Source organism: Impatiens glandulifera, unplaced genomic scaffold, assembly GCF_907164915.1.
Source record: "Impatiens glandulifera unplaced genomic scaffold, dImpGla2.1, whole genome shotgun sequence".
Lineage (NCBI taxonomy): Eukaryota > Viridiplantae > Streptophyta > Magnoliopsida > Ericales > Balsaminaceae > Impatiens > Impatiens glandulifera.
The window spans coordinates 108,946-129,943 of NW_025919459.1; the positions used below are offsets into that span (position 1 = coordinate 108,946).

Sequence of the window (20,998 nt, forward strand, 5' to 3'; positions counted from 1 at the left end):
CATTCTCCATGATAAGTCTTTCTTTCGGACCAACACCACAGGGGCGGCAAAAGAGCTGTGGCTTCTTCTTATGACTCCCCTGTCTAGCATATCGTTGACCAAATGTTCAATTTCTGTCTTCTGCAGGGCAGGATATCGGTAGGGACGCATGCATACAGCTTCTGTGCCTTCCTTTAATGGGATACGGTGATCTTGTTCCCTGGCGGGTGGTAAGTTCTCAGGTTGCTGGAATATTGGGCTGAAATCATCTAGAATTTGCTGAAGGTCTTCAGGAATATCATCTGGTGGCCTTGTAGAGAGCGAGAAAAATTGTGCTTCGTTTTTACTTCTTATTTGGATCATGGAAGCAACATTGCCTTTCTTTAATAACTTCTCTAGGTGATCACCCTTCATTAAATTGATTTGTGTATGGGGTATGCCTTGCAAGACCGTGGTTATCTCTTCCCTTTTAAAAGAGAGTGTTAATTTTTCAAAGTCCCATTTTGAAGGGCCTAGAGTAATCAGCCATTCGATTCCCAGCACAATATCATACCCTGTCATTGTCAATACCTTCATATTTGCTTGATAAAACTTGCCTTCCATAGACCATTTCAGATCTTGGCAGAAACTAGAGCATAGAATGTTAGAGCCGTCTGCCACTCGGACCGAGAGCACTTGGGTGGGAAGTATGTCATGGCTAATATTCTTCATTATCCTGCTATTAATGAAATTATGAGTGTTGCCTGTATCAATTAAGATCACGACCGGTAGGTTCCCAATTTTACCAAGAATCTAGAGCGCTTGAAAGGTTTTAGAACCCGTCAATGCATGTAAGGATATGGCTAATTCTTCCACTACGTCAGGCTACAAAAGAGAATCATCAAGATCTACCTCCGGAGCAGGTTCTTGGTCGGGTTCTTGATTTTCTTGATTGGCCGAGACCATGAATAACTTTGATTTACACCTGTGATTTGGTTGCCATTTTTCGTCGCAAGTGTAGCATAGGCCTTTCCTTCTCTTTTCATCCATTGAGGCTGGGTCTAATTGCTTAACATGGCCCTGATTTGCACTCGAAGAAGACCCATATGACGAGCTCGGCTTGATGTATGGGGCTCTGTTCGTGCTTTGCCAACTTGGTTTGACGATGCTCGGATTGGGCAGTAGTGGTGGCTCGTCGCTGTACAAATTCCCATTGCTCATTAAAGACCGGTACGTTGCTTCTTGGACTTTAGCCATGGCCATGGCTTCGTTTAGAGAATCTGGGAATCGCAACCTAATACAGTTTGTAATTTCCTCCCTTAGACCGGACAAGTAACAATCTATGACGTACTCCCTTGGCATGTTGTAGAGTTTTTGAGAGATCGACATATATTGTAGATTATAATCTTGAACCGACCCAACCTGTTTCAGATTCATCAACTGTCTCATTGGAGTGTCGTTTATAGAGGGTCTGAATTGCGTCATAAGATCTCTCTTGAACACTTCCCAAGATAGGGCCTCCATATGATCTCGATTCTGTAGATAAGATCCATACCACATTCTTGCTTCGCCAGAAAAGTGAATGGGTGCAATTTCTAGTTTCGTGGCATCCCTAGTTTTATCCACCCTGAAAAATTGCTCGGCAGATATTAGCCAGCCCTCGACATCCGACCCATCAAACCGAGGAAAATCGACCTTGGTTAGCCGAGTAGGAGGAGCATAGTGTTGGTCGCGGTTCTGGCCAGGGTGCGGGGGCCTAAATGGTGAAGGACCATGGAAAGAATTATCATCATAGGGTCTGTGGCGGGGTTCTTGCACGTTTCCAGATGCCCCGCTCTCAAAGGCTGCCATTCTTTCTTCAGCCGCATCAAATCTTCGGTCTATGGAAGCTTGCATCGCGACTGTTTGTTGGGACAGGTTTTCAATAAGGGCCTTGAGCGCATCCATTTCTGATTGCTGACGAGTTTCTACCATGTTGAGAATCGACCAGCTCTGATACCAAGATGTTAGACTTTAAATTATGATCGAGCCTTTCAAGTTCTTTAATTCAAGAAACGGGTTCTTGATGATGGAATTCAACACTCAAGCGCAGTGGACATAGAATGAGAGGAGAATTCGAGGTTAGGGAGAGAAGAGCCGAGGGGAGGAGAGAAATACCACTAGATTACACCTAGCGGTCCAAGAAGGGGGAGGAGGGCCGAGAGATAACTTAGAGCACCAAGTTCCAAAATATTCAATTCATAGCCCCAAAAAGTGGGGTGGGCATCAGCATTTAAAGAGGCTGAAGTACCCAAGAGTCGGTTACAAATTTGTTAAACAACTTACAAAATAACAGAATTCAGTTTTAAAGAAATATAAGAGAAGATAAAAGATGAATTATTACACGGAACATAAAGCTGGCCCAATTGTTCCATAGGACCGAGGAGGGTGCGCTTTCTTATTCGAGGATCGTAACACAATATTATATTAAATTACATAGATTATGTCTAATAAATAAATATTAAATTAGACTTATAAGGAATTAATATAATATAATAATTTATCATATTTTGATAATATCTTATAAATATATTATTCTTATATTATAACATAAACTCTTCTGAATATTTTATGTTTTTACATGATTATATATTATCTATAAATTTAATTCATGATTGAATAAATACTAAAAATTAGATATTGGTCTCCAGCATCATTCATTTTGAGGCATGTCTAACCTTAATTCACAATATTTTTAGAAATCCCCAAATGTCTTCATGCGCAATTTTCAATATCTTTTAAATTTAATTATCAAGAATCTCCTGTCAAAAAGACGTGTCTTCATACTCAATTCCCGAGATTTCTTGAATCCAATTATCAAGAATCTTCTACTAGAAAGCCACATCTTCATTTGCAATTTTTAAGATCTTTTTAAACAAGTGGTCAAGAATCTTTTACTAGAAAGTAGCATCTTCGTGCACAATTTTCAAGATCTCTTGAATCTGGTTATCAAGAATCTTTTTTCAGGAAATCGCATCTTCATGTGCAAAGCTCAAGTGTTGGGTTATGGAGTTTACACTTATAATAAACTCTACCAGTGTTAACTAGAGTTTATAGGGTTTGTATTTGGTTTTGGGTTTGGGCCTAACCAAGAGTTATTTAGGTTTATTATCTGAATGTTTGCCCTATAAATATGTGATTATTAAGGGTTTACAAGGAGGATATATATAATTCTACAAAGATAAAATGTGACGCAAAAACTCTGTATTCCTTCTTCTTCATAGTGAAATCTGGTGGTGGCTGAAATGGACGTAGCTCAATTTGAGTGAACCACTATAAATATGTGTCTTGTGTTCTTCTTTTTGCGTTTTTATAGATTGTTTCAAGCAGGTCGGATTTGGGAGATACAAATCCTAACAACTGGTATCAGAGAAGCTAGGCTAGATCTGAGCAATGATCAGCTTCACACCTCAGAAAATTGTTACTTTTCATGAAGCTATCGAACTTCTTGTATCATTTCCTTGGAGCCTGTTTCAAACCATACAGACTATTCTGAAGCTTACACACAAGCTCATCTTTTCCTTTGATTTCAAATCCTTCTAGTTGTCGCATATAAATCTCTTCGTCTAAATCACCATGAAGAAAAGCAGTTTTGACACCTATTTGTTGAAGATGAAGGTCTTCTTTCACAACCAAACTCAAAATAGTTATAATTGTCATCAATTTAACTACTAGAGAGAAGATCTCATTGTAGTCAATACCTTCTTTCTATTGAAATCCTTTCACAACCAACCTTGCCTTGTACCTCATGGTTTTATCATGTTCGTCTTTAATCCTGAAGATCCATTTGTTGTGAAGTGCTTTCTTACCTTTTGGTAGCTCAGTGAGCTCCCAAGTATGATTCAACGTCAAAGAGTCCATCTCATCTTTCATTGTAGACTCTCACTTAACTGATTCATCAGATTGTATTGCTTCCTCATAGCATTCAAGTTCATCTTTATTTATCAACAAGATATAGTTCAGAGATGGAGACCACCTCTCAACTGGTTTTCGATTTCTTGACGATTTTCTCAACTGTATAACCGGTGTTTGTTAATTTACCTCTAGGGCCACGTTCTCAATGATTTCATTTTCAACAACACATTGTTCTTTTTCGACAGTCGGTATATATTCAACTGAAAATTCTCTCAAATCGACTGTATCAGTCTCTTCCAACTTGGAATCACCATTTGATGTGTTCCCAACACACTCTTTGTAGAGAACCTGTTCATTGAAGATAACATTTCTACTACGAATAATCTTCCAATTTTGATTATCCCAGAAACAATAACCAAACTCGATATCACCATAACCAATGAAAAAATATTTATTAGACTTTGGATCAAGCTTGCTCCTATCACATTCATTAATATGAACATATGATAAACAGCCAAACACTTTCAAATAAGAAAGGTTTACGAGGCATCTTTAGGAATTCTGAATTCAAGAGGAACGAAGGGTCCCCTGTTTATCAAATAGGCAACAGTATTGATAACTTTTGCCTAGAAGGTTTTAGGCAGCCCTGCATGCAATCTCATGCTTCTAGCACGCTCGTTCAATGTTCGATTCATTCGTTCAGCTATTCCATTCTCTTGAGGCGTTCGGGGAATATTCTTCACTATACTGATCCCATTCACAACACAATACTCTTTGAAATCTGAATTGATATATTCACCTCCGTTGTCGGATCTCAAGCACTTAACTTTCTGATTTGTTTCATTTTCAACCAAAACCTTTCATTTCTTGAAAATAGAAAATACTTCAGACTTGTGCTTCATAAAATATACCCCTACCTTTCTTTCGAATCATTTTATAAACGTCGCGTAATATTGTCTCCAATAGAAGTAACAGGTGCAGGTCCTTCTATCAGTGTGTAACAACTCTAGCATTTATTTCTTGAGCTCCTTCCCAATTTTTAAGAAACTCACCCATTTCTGTTTTCCAAGAATGCAGTTTTCACATAACTGATGTTCAACAGATTTCAGTTTTGGAATCTTTCTATTCTTCAAAAGAATTTTCATCCCTTTTTCGCTCATATGGCCCAACCTGCAATGCCACGGCTCACTGTTCTTCGAGTCATCAACTACAACAACAACTATTTCTCTACAACTTGAAGTCGTGTATAATGTTCCAATTTTGTGACATCGAGCAACAACTATATTGCTCCTTTAGTCACCTTCCATGCACCATTTCCACAACAGAAATTGTGACCTTCTTCAACAAGTTGTGTAATAGAAATCAGATTGCGCATTAAACCTGGACTGTGTCTCACCTTATTAATCTTCCAAACATAACCATTTGTCATCTTCAATTTGATGTCCCCATGCCAACAATATCATGTGGCTCACCATCTACGAGATAAATTTCCCATAGTTTCCAACCATATAATTCTCCATTAATTCTTTGTGGTAGTGGTGTGGAAAGATGCTCCCGAGTCCAAAACCCATGGATCTATCGGGCTATCAACAGACATAAGTAACGCATTAGTGACAGTTTCTATAACAACATTGGCTGCATCATTTTTATCATCACTGTTTCTCTTCGGTGCTTTGAAGTTTCTCTTCAAATGACCCTGTTCACCTCAATTCCAACACTTAAATATCCGTCCAGACTAGGACTGACTCCTCTTGCTCCTCGACATAGATTTGCTCTTACCTCAGTTGAAATTTCTATCATTACTTATACCCCTGTTTTCCACATTCAGGGCAGAATCTTTGAACGTTTCACCAAAATCAATTTTACAAACCTCTTCAACAAAATATGATATCTAACTTCAACAAATTTTAGTTTAGCATTTCCAACTGAATTACTAATTGTTGTCCTCATATGTTCCTAGCTATTTGGTAGAGATGCTAACAAAATCAGGGCACTAACTTCATCCTCAAAATCAATCTCAATAGATAGCAATTGATTCACAATTATATTGAAATCATTCAAATGAGTAGTGACAGAAGTACCATCAACTATTCTTAAGTAAAAGAGTCTTTTCATTAAGTGTATCTTGTTGTTAGCAGATGGTTTCTCATACATATCAGAAAGATCTTTCATCAGACCCATTGTGATCTTCTCCTTTGCTACATTGTGAGCAATCGTCTTGGCTAGCGTCAATCGGACAACTCCTAAAACCTGTATATCAAGGAGTTTCCATTCAGCTTCATTCGTATTCTCTAGTTTCCCACTCAAAGGAACATGAAGCTTCTTTCCATAAAGATAATCTTCAATCTGCATTCTCTAGAAGGCATAATTTGTCCCATCAAATCTTCCAATCCCATGTCCTATACTGTTCTCACTTGTCATTGTTTTCGATGCTCAGATCTAACATAGCTACTCTAATACCAGTTATTAGGATTTGTATCTCCCAAATCCGACCTGCTTGAAACAATCTGTAAAAACACAAGAAAAAATAACACAAGAAGACACAGATTTATAGTGGTTCACTCAAATTGAGCTACGTCCACTTCAGCCACCACTAGATTTCACTATGTAAAAGAAGAAAAAGGAATACAAAGTTTTTGCCTCACACTTTATCTCTCTAGAATTATATCTCAACCTTGTAAGCCCTTAATAATCACATATTTATAGGGTAAACATTCATTTAATAAACCTAAATAACTCTTGGTCAGGCCCAAGCCCAAAACCAAATACAAACCCAATAAACTCTAATTAACACTTGTAAAGTTTATTATAAGCGTAGACTTTATAACTCAACAGATCAAACTCTTCTTAATAGTTCTTGTGGAATTAGCATAAGGTAGGTTCTTCGTGTGCTAATTCTCTTTGTTAAGAACACAACAATTGTACTTCTCCTTAGTCCATCACAGCTAAAATTTTAATTGTCCGCGACAATTATTTGCAACAAGTTATTCTTTTTCTTATTTATCGGGAAGTTATCCATGTTCATTATTTTTTTTTTGGGAAAACGACTTAGCTTCATTTCATTAAAAATTCCCAAAAACGGGAAAAAAACCACGAGTTTAAGAGATCATTCTAGACAGGCCTAGAATGATTTTGAAGTCGTAACATTCTGAATAAAAGCTAAAAACGTAAATGAATTATCTGTTTACAATGCTTTCAATTCTAGTGAGTTTAAAAAATGGTAAATTCCAGTTCCTACAGATATTCCAGTTCTGCTACGTGCTTGGAATTCCTCTCCACGTTCCCGCGAGGGCGCTGCAATCCGATACAATATCTTTCCATAATTTGTCAATGCTCCTACGGGTTCTGTCATATACCCTTGCATTCCGTTCTTGTCAAATGTTATACACCACTACTCCAAAGCCGCACTTGAACACGCTTGTTGCAAATCTATTTCCCTTGGCTTTGAGTAGTGCCGCTTCTTTGATTTCATTCCATTTGCTCGGGAAACTGATCAGCTCCAGGCTTTTATAGAATCTGTCACAAAGCTCCGAAGCAATACAACAGTTCCCGAATAGGTGATCTATGGTTTCTTCATTTCCTATGCATAGAAGACAGCTCGCGTCCGGGATGCTCATATACTTACTGATACGATCACGTGTGCTGAGTCTTTCCCAGAAGGCGAGCCATAGGATGAACTGGTGTCGAGGGATAATCTTCGTTGACCATACAAGAGGAGCCCATTCTACTTTCTGCGCTTTTTCCCGGATTACCTCCCATATTTTCTTCAATACCAGCTTTCCATTGTCCTCAGCTTTCCATTCATGAATATCCGGTCTGTCGTGTAGTTGTATGTTACTTATATGATCAAGTATCCTCTTTCCTTCTGGAATTCTTCTCAAGAGCAAGTTCCAATTCCCGTATTTGATGTCTCTGATTTTCGCTTTTGCGCAGTCCCTTCTGATACGAGTATTTTGAAACTGCTCCTTGTTGATGATAGGCTGGTTTTCAAACCAAGGGTCGTGCCAGAATAGAGTGCCTTTCCCGTCCCCTAGTCGGATGTCATAAAGATTTGCAATATCGCTTCTTAGTTTAAGAATCTTTTTTAGAGACCAGCTCATACCTTCATGAATTTTGCAGGTCTAGATGCTGGTTTCGTGTTTCATAAATTTCGTATGCACCCATTTGATCCATAGTGACTCCTGATTGCGCTCCAAAGCCCACAGATACTTGAAGGTTAGAGCCTTGTTCCACTCGATACAGTTCTTCAAGTCGATGCCTCCCTCGTCCTTCGGTTTACAGAGAGCGGTCCATTTGACTTTCTTTCCTCCTCTTCCACTATTACCCCAGATAAAATTTCTCATCAGTGTGTCGAGTTCCTTCATTACCTTCTTCGGAATGACCATTTGCTGCGCCCAATAGCCAACTATGCCCATAACCACGGTTTTGATAAGTTCGATCCTCCCTACATAAGAAAGTTTTTTCGCTGCCCAGCTAGATATCGTGTTTTTTACCTTTTCAATCAGCGGCTTGCAGTGTGAGATCTCGATCTGCTTCGCAGTTAACGGAATTCCTAAGTACCTTATGGGAAATCTGTCTTCCTTGATGCCCATGATGTTGAAGATGTCCTGCTTTGTTTCGTCCTTCACGCCTCCATAAAATGCCACACTTTTGCTTTCATTAATAGTTAAACCTGTTACCTCAGAAAAGAACGTTAGTGCAGCCCTAATAGTTTTAATGGAATCAACGTCCGCGTGCGCTAGAATGAACAAATCGTCAGCAAAGTATAAATGTGTTACCTCCTCTACCTCACAGAATGGGTGAAAGATGTATGGACGATTCTTTCGGAACATCGCGAAGATGCTCTCAAAGATCGCCATGATAGCTACGAAAAGGTAAGAAGAGAGGGGGTCCCCTTGCCTTACCCCGTTTTCACCCTTGAAATAGCCTCTGTGGACTCCATTGACGCTAACAACAAAGCAGGATGATGAAACGCATTGCATAATCCAATCGATAAAAATCATAGGAAAAGCAAAAACAATCAGAAAGTCTCGAATGGCTTCCCATCTAACAGAGTCAAAAGCTTTCTTGATATCTATTTTGAAAGCCACTCTCGGGGATATTTTCTTTTTCCTGTAGCCTTTTATAGGCTCTGCATGAGAAGTAGCACAAGTGAAAACATTTGGAGTTCAGGGTTGCAAACTCTATATAAGTAGCACAAGTGAAAACATATATATATATATTCAATATGTTATAAACATTTATATTTGAATAAACCACCAAAATAAAGTCCTGATGACAAAGATTATTTACAATAAGAAATGTTTGCGGTATATGTAATTACTTTTTTCGTTTTTCTTCCACTTCTCGTAGGAATTAAATAATTCGTTAAGTATGACTTGATACCAATTAAACTTTGGGATATTATTAACATCAAAAATATATTTGAGAATTTTAAATCCGCAAGTAGAAAAACAGATTTGAGGATTATTAACAATGCATAAAAGTGTATATAAATGAATGATGCTTTGAAATGTAGGTTTTGGGATTAACTCTATACTTGGATTGTTGACTCTGCGATGTTCAAAAAAAGTTGTTGACAACATATAGTACAAAGTCAATCTTAAAATTATTGTCAGTTATTGTGTTCTACAAGATCTTCTCTTGTATTTCGGTTGTTTTAGACCGCCATTGTTATGTGTAATTCTCGACTCCTCCACTCCATCAATTTGATAAAGTACTCGAGGCACCTTGTCTCATTTCTAACTAATTCTACAATCTCTATTTCCCCTCTAGGGATGTCCAATACGTACTGAACATCCCCTTCTTCTATTTTGACTTTCTCGTCACTCCATAAGATGATCCCATACCTACTACAATCAAATAACCTGACGAGGTATCGAGAGAGTTCGTCGGGGCATTTATAAAGGCAAAGTGACAGAAGACCTCTGAAGCCTATGGCCTTCACGGCCTCTTTTTGTTCATCAGATAGTCGTTGAATAAGATTGTAAAATCTCATCGACGAGGTCCTAGTAAAAAAACATGTTGTGGAAAACTTTTGGTATTTTTAGGGGTTCAGCTGTAGTTGTTGTAGTTGTACTCTCTGTAGTTGTTGTCTCTTTTTGGGCATTCCTTTTATATACTCTAAAAAAACAAATAAATGAATCATGCTACACAATTTATAACAGTAAAGTAAGTAACATATGAAAAGAAAATAATTGATAAATAGAATGAACCCTCCCCTATCGCAAATGTGATTCAAGGAATGGCTAAAGATATATAAAAACATTAAAGACTACAAATGTATCTCTTGCTAGAGAAATATATGAAAAGAAAATAATTGATAAATAGAATGAACCCCTCCCCTATTACAAATGTGATTAAAGGAATGACTAAAGATAATATAAAAACATTAAAGACTACAAATGTATCTCTTGCTAGAGCAATATATGAAAAGAAAATAGTTGATAAATAGAATGAACCCTTCCCCTATTGAAAATGTGATTAAAGGAATGGCTAAAGATATATAAAAACATTAAAGACTACAAATGTATATATTGCTAGCCTTGCTCGTGATTTAACAATTAGAACTGACAACTAGGTTGATGTATAACCTAAGAGCTTATATTTGAATTGCATGACAAGTAACTACCCCTAGAGGTGATGCAGCAAGCATACACACACCCAGCCAACCAACAAAGAAGAAAGTACATTGGAAGTGTTATATGTTTGAGGTCAAAAACGTCCCCGAACATGCACATTTTTGAGAGAAAACGTCCCGAATATGTTAATGTTCGGAATGTTTTTCTCCCGAAAATGTGCATGTTCTAGATGTTATTCTCCAATCGCAAAAACCTAATCGCAAAACCCTAATCGCAAAACCCTAATCGCAAAACCCTAATCGCTAAACTCTGATCGCTAAAGAAAAACATCCCGAATATGGACATTTTTGGGACACGTCTAAATAAGAGCAAATCATGTAGGAATATTCGGGATTTTATCTTCGAATCTTTTCGACAAACTTGGATGCAATTGTAGGAATAAGCTTCTCCCGAAATGAAGAGACATAATCTTAGAAACGAAGAGAAATGAAAGGGCAGACGGACGATAATAGAAGCGGAGAAACTTGTAGACTTACAATTTTGAACTTTTAAGCTGAAGAAGAAAGAAGACGCTGAAGTCGCATAAATAGCTGAAAGGAAGAAATCGTTGAATCACCGAAGAGGGAGCTGAAGAGAAAAGAGTGAAAAAATAGCGGGGAAATAGAAAAAATAATATAAAATATATATAATTTTTTTTTTTAAATGGTCGATGTGGGTGATGTGACATGCCACGTCGGATTCATGACCTTGTTTTCATTGTCCCTATCATTTTTCAAATAAAATATAGATTAAGAGATGTAATTTATAAAAGTATATATAACTTTTGTCAGAGTTTTTTGTAATTAAAAGTCCAAACAAGCTTATGACATTGCAATATTACATGTGCCTTAGTGTAATGAGATTTATCACATATAATAATGTACTTTCTAAGTTTTATCCAACCTAGTGTGTTTTAAAGGTTATGAAAGTGGAAATTCTCATAAGATGCTTAAAATATGGACTTTTTCTAAAGATACTTCATCATGCTCTTATTGAAACTTGATATCGTTGCCTCGGTCATTCGTACCTCTCATATACCCTCCTATATTATTTCACAAATTAATTACTTATTGTTGATGATAAGAATATACGTGGCTTTATTCAATCAAGACCGAGCCTGAAGTTCATACATGCAACATTTTCAAGAAATGTTACAATAAAAGTTGTAGAAACTAGGTAAAGTCAATAAAAATGTTGTTAAAACAATAATATCTTGAAATTTTAGTGGCAAAATGACAGTTATATAATGATTGACCTTTCCAACAAATCTCCAAGTCTTTTTCACCTCATCCCTAAGTTACCCAAAACTAAAAAAATATGTTGCTTTGAAATTAAATATTTAGTTGTCCATTTCCTTAGTAAAATAAGAAGTTGTCATGATATTTGTTAAAGGTTAGAAAATATTTGTGAGAAAGAAAAAGTCCTCAAATGTTCAATACATATTGGTTGTATTGATTATCTTGTAATTGACCAAACTTAAGATTAAACCCATGAGTATTGTATTGGTTGTTTTGATATTTGACCAAATGGAGATTTAAAACCACTTATTTTATTGTCTTATTACTATTCTACTTTAGACTTAAAACAATAAATATTGTATTAGTTGTCTTGTAACAATGAAATGGAGGCTTAAAATTTGTAAACATCTTATACAATTTATAATTTTTTTCTCAAAATTTTTATAGAGAAGAACAATAAATAACGAAAAAGTTCATAATTTTGTGGTAACGAATATTTTGAATTTATACAAAATGAACAAATTTACAATTTTGTTGCGAAAGTGTTTTTATAAAAGACCAAATGTTATATAATATTTTATTCCGACTTAGAACAACTTAAATTGAAATGGAAGAATAAAAACACATTTTTTTTTAGTTTATCATTTATCATTGAGTTGAATTAATTAATTTCATTTTTAAAATATCATCATAACCCTTAAAGAATTGAAAAAATAAAATAAATATATTAAACATCTCTTTAAAAAACAGTATATAGTTGAACCCAACAACCAAAAATTGAAAAAATAAAATAATTATTAAAAAAAATAAAGTAGATTAAACTTCTCTTAGCCAAAAAAAAAAAAAAAAAGTTGGATGCAACAACAAAAATGAAAAAGTAAAACAAAGACCATAACTAACTAATTCACAATAACACCATGTAATACCTAATAATCAAACCTTTAAAATATTAAATACATTAACATATCAAGTCAATCCAAATATTCTAATTAATCTTACATATTCAAGCAAATTAAAAAACAAATTTTACAAATTCCATTCATACTTAATATATATATATATATATATATATATATATATATATATATATATACTAAATTTATAAATTAAAAAATAAAACTAAAATTAAAAATGTTCAAACAAACTTTAACATTAAAATAAAAATTCTCTCAAATCTTTTAACTAATATATATATATAAAGTGATAGGGGAGGGAATGAGAAACGGAATAATGTGGGCGCTATAATAAAAATAATTTATGTCAACTCAAATAATTAACTTTGTTTAATAATTATTTTCTTCAAAAGAACCGATCAAATAAACCCTAAGTTTACTTGCAATATAAAAAGACTTCTTACTTTAATTGTGTTATTTTATTTTCTTATGTTTCTTTTTAATCTATAAAGCTTTTTGTCTAATTAATATCATACTAGATAGTCACTATTTGAAAATATTGTTGATTCAAGTTAAATGATATTCAAGCACTTAGTCTAACTTTTATATATATAATAAAATATTACATATACAAAAAACAAATTAAAATATATTTAATTCAATAATAACTCAACAAGAAAAAAAAAGTATTTATTTAAAGGTAATAAGTTTAATATTCAATTCGAATTAAAAATATTTAAAATTAAAATAAAATGGTGTTGACATTTTTAATCTTTTCCTATATAAAACTATATTAATAACGCACTTAGTTATATTTTTATATATATTTCATACATTTTATTTTTATTTAACTAAAATAAATTATATTTTTTTCAAACTTACTTAATTTACATTAAACCTAAACTATACTTTGGGTTAATCCTAAACTTCTATCTAAAATCAAATTAACTTAAAAACATTGTTTTAAATAGATTTGGAGCTTAATTTATTTATTTCAATCAATTTTGACCTAAAGTTTGGTCTAAATTCAATATATAACTAATACTTTTTTTTATTAATTACACTAAATATTCAATATTTTAAATATACATATTATCATTTAAATATATTATATAATTAATTGATTTTTTATTAAAATTTATAACTTAAAGAATTAAAATTTTGGTTTGAGTAACTATCATTTAAAATTATTGGTAATTTTTTATGTTAAAAATTTGAATAATAAAAACAATTAATTTATATAATATATTTAAATAATGACATGTATATTTTACAAAACTAAATGTTTAAATGTAATTAATAAAAAAGAAGAAAGAAAAAAAGTTGATTGGTGTTAATTTTTTTTAGTTGACAATTTTTTTAATAAAAATATTAATAAATTATACAAATATATTTAAATAATAATATGTGTATTTTTAAAAAAAAATACTACCTTTGTGGATATATATTTGTAATAAAAAAATATTGATCCTAATAATTATATATTTTTCTAAGTTCAAGGTCAAGTAGTAATTATATTTGTCTAAGTTACAAATCTTAATTTTAATAGAAAAATTAAATAAGTAATAATGTATATTGTTTTTTTTTTTTTTTCTAAATTTCAACAAAAATAAATAAATCTATGGTTTCAATTTTTTTTAAAAGGTCAATCCAGCTACCAACCTAATCTCATCTTTGTGCAAATATGAAAATAAATGTTTTGAATGTGAAAGTTTTTTGGGATTATACTAATTTTTATATTAAAAATAAATAAATAAACAAATGTTTTATAAGAAAAATTATAAAAAAATTACATTTTTTAAAAATATAATTTTAATACGCTTTTTATGAAAAAAAAAATTCAATAACTAAATATATATATTATTTATTTGTTTGATTATTTATGTGTAGATAGATACACCATTTTGTTAAACACTTAGATTCATAATACTTATTATATGTTTCATATAAAAAAAATTATAATAATATTAGTTATTTTTTAACTTAAGATTATATTTTAGGCCTGGTTCTCCTTTGGTTTTAAAAAAATTTAATCAAAATTAATTTTCCAGTTAATCATTTCTCAACCATAATATCACTCATTTCATTAACTAAAATACTCTTTATTTTAAATTATTATTTTTTATTTTATTTATATATATCAATATTCTTTAAGTCATTTTACCAAAAATAAACATCACCTCCTCAAAATTATCACTGATCATTATTATTTTCTCCCTCTAGGTTATTTAAAAAACCCCAATTTGAACAAGACCTTAGATCGAAATTGATAAAAATAAATAAATTGGGACGAGATCAATTTAAAACATTAATTTAAAAATGGAAGATTAAGTTAAAAGTCTATTTTAAATAAATAAAAAATTTGGAAAAAATAAAATATAAATGAAATGAAAATAAAAATAAAATATATAAAAAAGGGTAAAAAATTGACAACTTTGTAAATATGTGAAAAAATTACCAGATTAATTGTACAAATGGTGTATTTTTAGATGTAAATTTAACAAACATATCTAAAGTGTAAATATAGTATTATTTATTTTTGTTAAAACATATGTGATTTTATTATTATTATTTTTAATAACCATAAATTGATTGGTATTACAGAAAATATTTAAATTGTACGTACATAATTTTTAAAAGAGTATGCGTCAATTTTTTATTTTATTTTAACTAGATTGCTTGCATAATTATTATATTTAATTATTTTTGTTATACTATTAAAAATATTACCTATTTTATTATTTGAACTTAATTGTAGGCTATAATATATAACAATTATTAATCTATGAAATATTAATATATATGTTTTTTTAATCATATTATTAATATTTTTGGTTATAATTTTATTAATTGTTGAAAATCCTAGATTAAAATTGTTCATTTGTAATAGTTCTAAAGATAATTATATATTATTAAAAATATAGTATGATGCCTAAATTTAAAATATGATATATTATTTTATTAAATAATATAATTATTTAAATAATATGGTATCCTATATAGAGAACTATTTGTGTAAATCAGTGTTTCATCTATAATTTTACTTAATTTAAATTATTTGTTATGAATTTATAAAGTATTACATATTTTATTATAAAATTTAAAACTCTTGATTATTAATTTTTTATTATAAGAATATTTCTTTCTAAAAAAAAAAAATCATGCAAGTTAATGAATTGTGCGGATTTTCATTTAATTATTAATAAAACCTAACTGCATTTATAAATTTTCCTATTTCAAATATAAATTACATTTATGTTCTTCAATAAATATAAATATGACCATAAATTGCACATTCTCTATTTTTTCTATTTTTTTTTTTTTACAAATTTGACATTATCTCTAATTTTTTTAATTTAATATACTAATTGTTTTATCTATTTTTTTTTTAAAAGATAAAACTTACTTTTATCCACTTTACTTTTATCTATAACTTTCTAGTTACTTTTATAAGTATATTTCAATTTATTTTTAAGCCACCCAACTCGAATTCCTAAATTTGTCCCATATACATTGAAATAAAAATTTACATGTAATAACAAAAAAAAACATTACAAGTAAAACAAACATACTTATTATTTTGACCCATTCTCAAATAAACAATTTTATCCATTTTAGTTTCAATTTTCTTAACTGATATCTATGTTTATTCCATGTATATATCAAATGCATCTAACCATAAATTGCATAAAATAAATACCATATATGCAAGCAAATTGATTTTAAAATGTCAAACAATTCTAAGTATTATAATGTTAAGAATCTTTCTTCATTATAAATAAAATATTTAGTGATAGTTCTATAAATACCTCATTCCAAACTAAACTAAGGCAAAATCATCTTTCTTTCAAGATGCAAACAAGAAGAAATCCAATTGTTCTAATTGTTCTTCAATTATGTATTTTCCTCGTCATTCTTCCTATCCGCACTCATGGACAAGATCGACAGGCACACATTCTATTCTTTGCTTTTTTTTTAGTTTTTTTTTTCTTAATTAGAATTCCCAAATCTAAATCGATTAACAAACACCGCCTTAGTTTTGTGATTATTTATTGATCTTATTTCATTATTTTTTGAATAATTTTGTTCCATTTTAATTAAATCCATGTATATAACTTTTAAACTCAAGCATTTGTTTAGAAAAGAAGAAATAAAAGTGAAACAAGGGTACTTCTTTGCCTTGATTGTAAGATGTAGGCCTAAATTGCACATGTTGGAAATAATTTATTTTTGATTATTGAAAAATTTACACTATCATTATATTATATTTTTACAGGAATATATAATATATATGGGAGATTTGAAACTAATACCGGGGATCCCTCCATCTTTAATGCATTCGACCTTCCTACAAAAAGTTCTTGGAAGGTGAAATTACTAATAATTTTCTATTGAAGAATATTTAGTTTGTTTATAGTTTAATATAAACAATGTCAAATTTATTTGGGATTTTTTTTTTGAGCAGCTCATCTTCGGCGTCAATTATTTACAGTTACAAAAATAGTTTTAATGGATTTGTCGCTATGTTAACGAGCGATGAAGTTCAACAAATTTCGTGTAAGTTCATCAATTCGTATCAAAGATTCTATCAACTCACTAATAATATCATAAACATGTTGTTTTTATGCATCAATTTAATTGAGCTTATATAATTATCAGCGATACAAGAAGTGGTGTCAGTGTTTCCAAATAAAATCAATCAACTACACACGACAAGATCATGGGATTTTATGAGATTTCCACAAACGGTTAAACGAGCAACAACAGTGGAGAGCAACACTATTGTTGGAGTAATCGATACTGGAATATGGCCTGAGTCCGATAGCTTTAAGGATACCGGGTTTGGACCCCCACCAACTAAATGGAAAGGCTCCTGTACGGGATTAACCAATTTTACTTGCAATAAGTAAGTATTGTTTGATAAGACTTTTAAAATATTGTGTAATAAGTAAGTATTGTTTGATAAGACTTTTAAAATATTGTGATTTTACGACTTTAGAGAAGATTGACAATTTTACAATTTAGAGAAGGTTGATCAAGTCTGATTATAAATAAAACTCTTTAATAGGTAAACTTTTAATATTTTTAAATTTATTATAATAAAATTTTACAATTGTATAAGTTTATAAATAATTTTAATTTTATAATTTTATATTATTTACGTTCAAAAACAAATTTATATTTATAAATTAAAAAAAGTTATTATTTATTCAAATAAATAAATTCATATAATTAACTTTATAAATATAATTTTTGTAAGAGTATTATTTAATTATTATTTATATATTTAAAATTTTAAAATAGACTAGATATAAAATAATTAATTACATATAATTATGTAAACTCTAAATTTTATGAGTTATAAACTGATTAATTATTTTACATAAACCTTCGATTTTTCAGTGATTTGGATAAATAAATATCTATATTTTGATCATTTAACACAAACAAAACCGTCCAAATTTTTGAAAATTTGTTTAAAATTATTGACTAGTTGTAAACTCATCAAATTTCTTTAACTTTATAAGAGTTTTATTTAAAAAAATAATAATTATATATTATTATATATATATATATAATTAAGTATTTTATATTTAATTAATTTATTTAATTTATATATTTAAATATAAATTAATAAAAAAAAATAATAATATGTAAATAACAATATGAAAAAATTATACTTAATTTATTTAAATAAATAATAATTTTATTTTTTAAACTTAAAATTAAAATAATAAAATTAAAAATATTTATAAACTTGTAAAATTTAAATCCTAAATAATTTAAGAGTATATATTTTAAAAGCTACACAACTAAAAATAAAAAGACAAACCCTAATAGCTAATAGCTAGAACTCTTTGAATGCAGCAAAATTATCGGAGCAAGGTACTACAAAATCGATAAAGTCTTCGGCCAAAATGACATCCAATCGCCAAGAGACTCTGAGGGTCATGGAACTCATACAGCTTCAACGGTCGCCGGCGACCTTGTTACTTCGGCAAGCTTTTCTGGTCTCGCCGCCGGTACAGCTCGAGGAGGAGTCCCGTCGTCGCGGATCGCCGTATATAAAGTCTGTTGGTCCGACGGTTGCTCAGACGCCGACCTCCTCGCAGCATTCGATGATGCTATCAATGATGGGGTCGATATAATATCAATTTCTATCGGAAGCCCAATTCCTCAAGCCTATCTCAGCGATCCAATAGCTATTGGGAGTTTTCACGCCATGAGAAAAGGAATTCTTACGTCAATGTCTGCCGGAAACTCAGGTCCGAGAGCTGGAACTGTCTCGAATGTTTCTCCATGGGCACTTTCAGTCGCAGCAAGCACGATTGATCGTAAGTTCTTTACCAATTTGACGTTGGGTAATGCTGCCACTTTTCAGGTGAAGCCTTTCACTATCATTTCTTCTCGTTTCAGCAAAGCATGGATTTGATTATTCATTCTGTCTATCTAATGCAGGGAGTTACAGTGAACTCGTTTGATCCTAATGGTTTCTCCAATATAGTGTATGGTGGTAATGTGCCAAATAGAACAGGGAATGTTCCTAGTATTGTATCCAGGTATATTACAACTATGAATTTATCTAAAATTGTATGCAAATTATACTAGCCTTCTGAAAAAAGAATTTTATAGTGATTATTTTATCAGAAGGTATTCTTATTACTCTCATACACTGCAGCCTTTGCCGAGAGAACTCACTAGATGCTACATTGGTAAAAGGTAAGATTGTTTTATGCGACGAACTTAATTTAGGGGAAGCAGCTCTTTTGGCCGGAGCAGCTGGTATGGTTGTACGAGGAGATAGAATTAAAGATAACGCTTACGTGTTTGCACTCCCTGCAACTTTTGTTAGCGCTAACGATGGAAATATAATCTTGTCCTATATTAGCACAAGGTATATAATGGTGTACTATAGAATAATTCTAAACTTTTGCAATTTGATTTTGATTTTGTTTTGTATGAAACAGCAATGCAACTGCGAAAATATTGAAGAGTAATGAAGCTGTTGATGGATTTGCGCCATATATTGTATCCTTCTCATCTAGGGGACCGAATCCTGTAACATCTCACATCCTCAAGGTTGTATATGTTTTCCTCTTTTTCTATAACCTTTCCTTTTACTGTATTGTTAAAGATGGAGCGGCATCTTTGTAAGAATGAGTTTATTAAACCTCAACTAAGTCAATAAAAAAGAAAAAAATGAGGATTATAGTTGAAGTTTGACTTTAGAAATGCTTCTACCATACAAGAAATTATATCAAAGTTTCACCTCTTTATGTAGCCCGATTTGTCTGCCCCTGGTGTTGATATCTTGGCAGCATGGACACTTGCAAATTCTCCTACAGGAATAGAAGCAGATAACAGAAGACTTCCATTTAATATCGTATCGGGCACATCAATGGCTTGCCCACATGCTACTGGTGCAGCTGCTTATGTCAAAACCTTCAATCCATCGTGGTCTCCATCTGCTATAAGATCTGCTCTTATGACTACGGGTATATATATATATATATTCATTTTTTGAAAAACTTAATTGAATACTCTTCTTAAATTCCAAACAATTCTCTTGCAGCCTTTGAGATGAGTCCAAAGACCACCCCACTAGCGGAATTTGGTTATGGAGCAGGTCACATAAACCCTGTAGGGGCCATTGATCCTGGTCTTGTGTATGATGCCAATCAAACTGACTATGTGCAGTTCTTGTGTGGGCAAGGCTACACCGACAGGCAATTGCAAGCTGTTACGGGTGACAGCAGCACCTGCATCAGTTTTGGGAATGATACTGCTTGGAATTTGAACATACCTTCATTATCTGTCGGTGTCCTTCCTTCGCTTACTTTTAGAGTCGCCTTCAATAGGAGAGTTACCAATGTTGGATTGGCCTCATCTACTTACACTGCCACGGTTCTTGCTCCATCGACACTAAAAGTACAAGTGGTGCCCAGCACACTTTCTTTCACCAGTGTCGGACAAACTCAGTCATTCACTGTTACTGTTGAGGGAATAGTTAACCTGAGCTCCATTGTCTCTGCTTCTTTGTCGTGGGCAGATGCAACGCACAAAGTGAGAAGCCCCATTGTTATTTTTGCCACTATATAAACAACAAACATGATGATATTGCATAGTATTGATTTTGTGACATAAATAAGGTAATTATAGAGAAAGGTGTGATTTTTTATTTTATTGACGGGTTGTCAAAGAACAAATTGTTTTCAGAGAATGTGTCTCGAGAGCATATGTTCATGGTTTGGTGTGGTGTGCTATATCTTTGTGGATGTATTAAACCTCTTCACGATTGTGATTTATTTAACGCCGATTGCTTTGGATTGATTTTTGTATGTTCGTGGTAGTTTTCATGCAAAATTTAACATTTTGGTATTTATCTTGGGCAATT

The 20,998-nt window shown here is 31.9% G+C and overlaps 1 protein-coding gene across 1 annotated transcript; it reads left to right on the top strand.

The window, feature by feature from the left end:
* Positions 1–1,081: 1,081 nt before the first annotated feature.
* LOC124918013 (cucumisin-like) lies at positions 1,082–20,927 on the top strand. The gene is made up of 9 exons (XM_047458282.1): positions 1,082–1,260; positions 17,069–17,160; positions 17,263–17,509; positions 18,472–18,985; positions 19,063–19,163; positions 19,283–19,498; positions 19,572–19,683; positions 19,886–20,099; positions 20,177–20,927. The coding sequence occupies exons 1-9, from the start codon at positions 1,082–1,084 to the stop codon at positions 20,701–20,703; spliced, it is 2,202 nt and encodes a 733-aa protein (XP_047314238.1). The 3' UTR covers positions 20,704–20,927.
* The last annotated feature ends 71 nt before the right edge of the window (positions 20,928–20,998 follow it).

Bases quoted from the DNA above. Each gene is read 5' to 3' on its own strand.
- LOC124918013 (XM_047458282.1), top strand. From the start codon at position 1,082: ATGTATGGGGCTCTGTTCGTGCTTTGCCAACTTGGTTTGACGATGCTC. The intron at 17,510-18,471 runs GTAAGTATTGTT...CTTTGAATGCAG, and splicing joins ACCAATTTTACTTGCAATAA to CAAAATTATCGGAGCAAGGT. The intron at 20,100-20,176 runs GTATATATATAT...ATTCTCTTGCAG, and splicing joins ATCTGCTCTTATGACTACGG to CCTTTGAGATGAGTCCAAAG.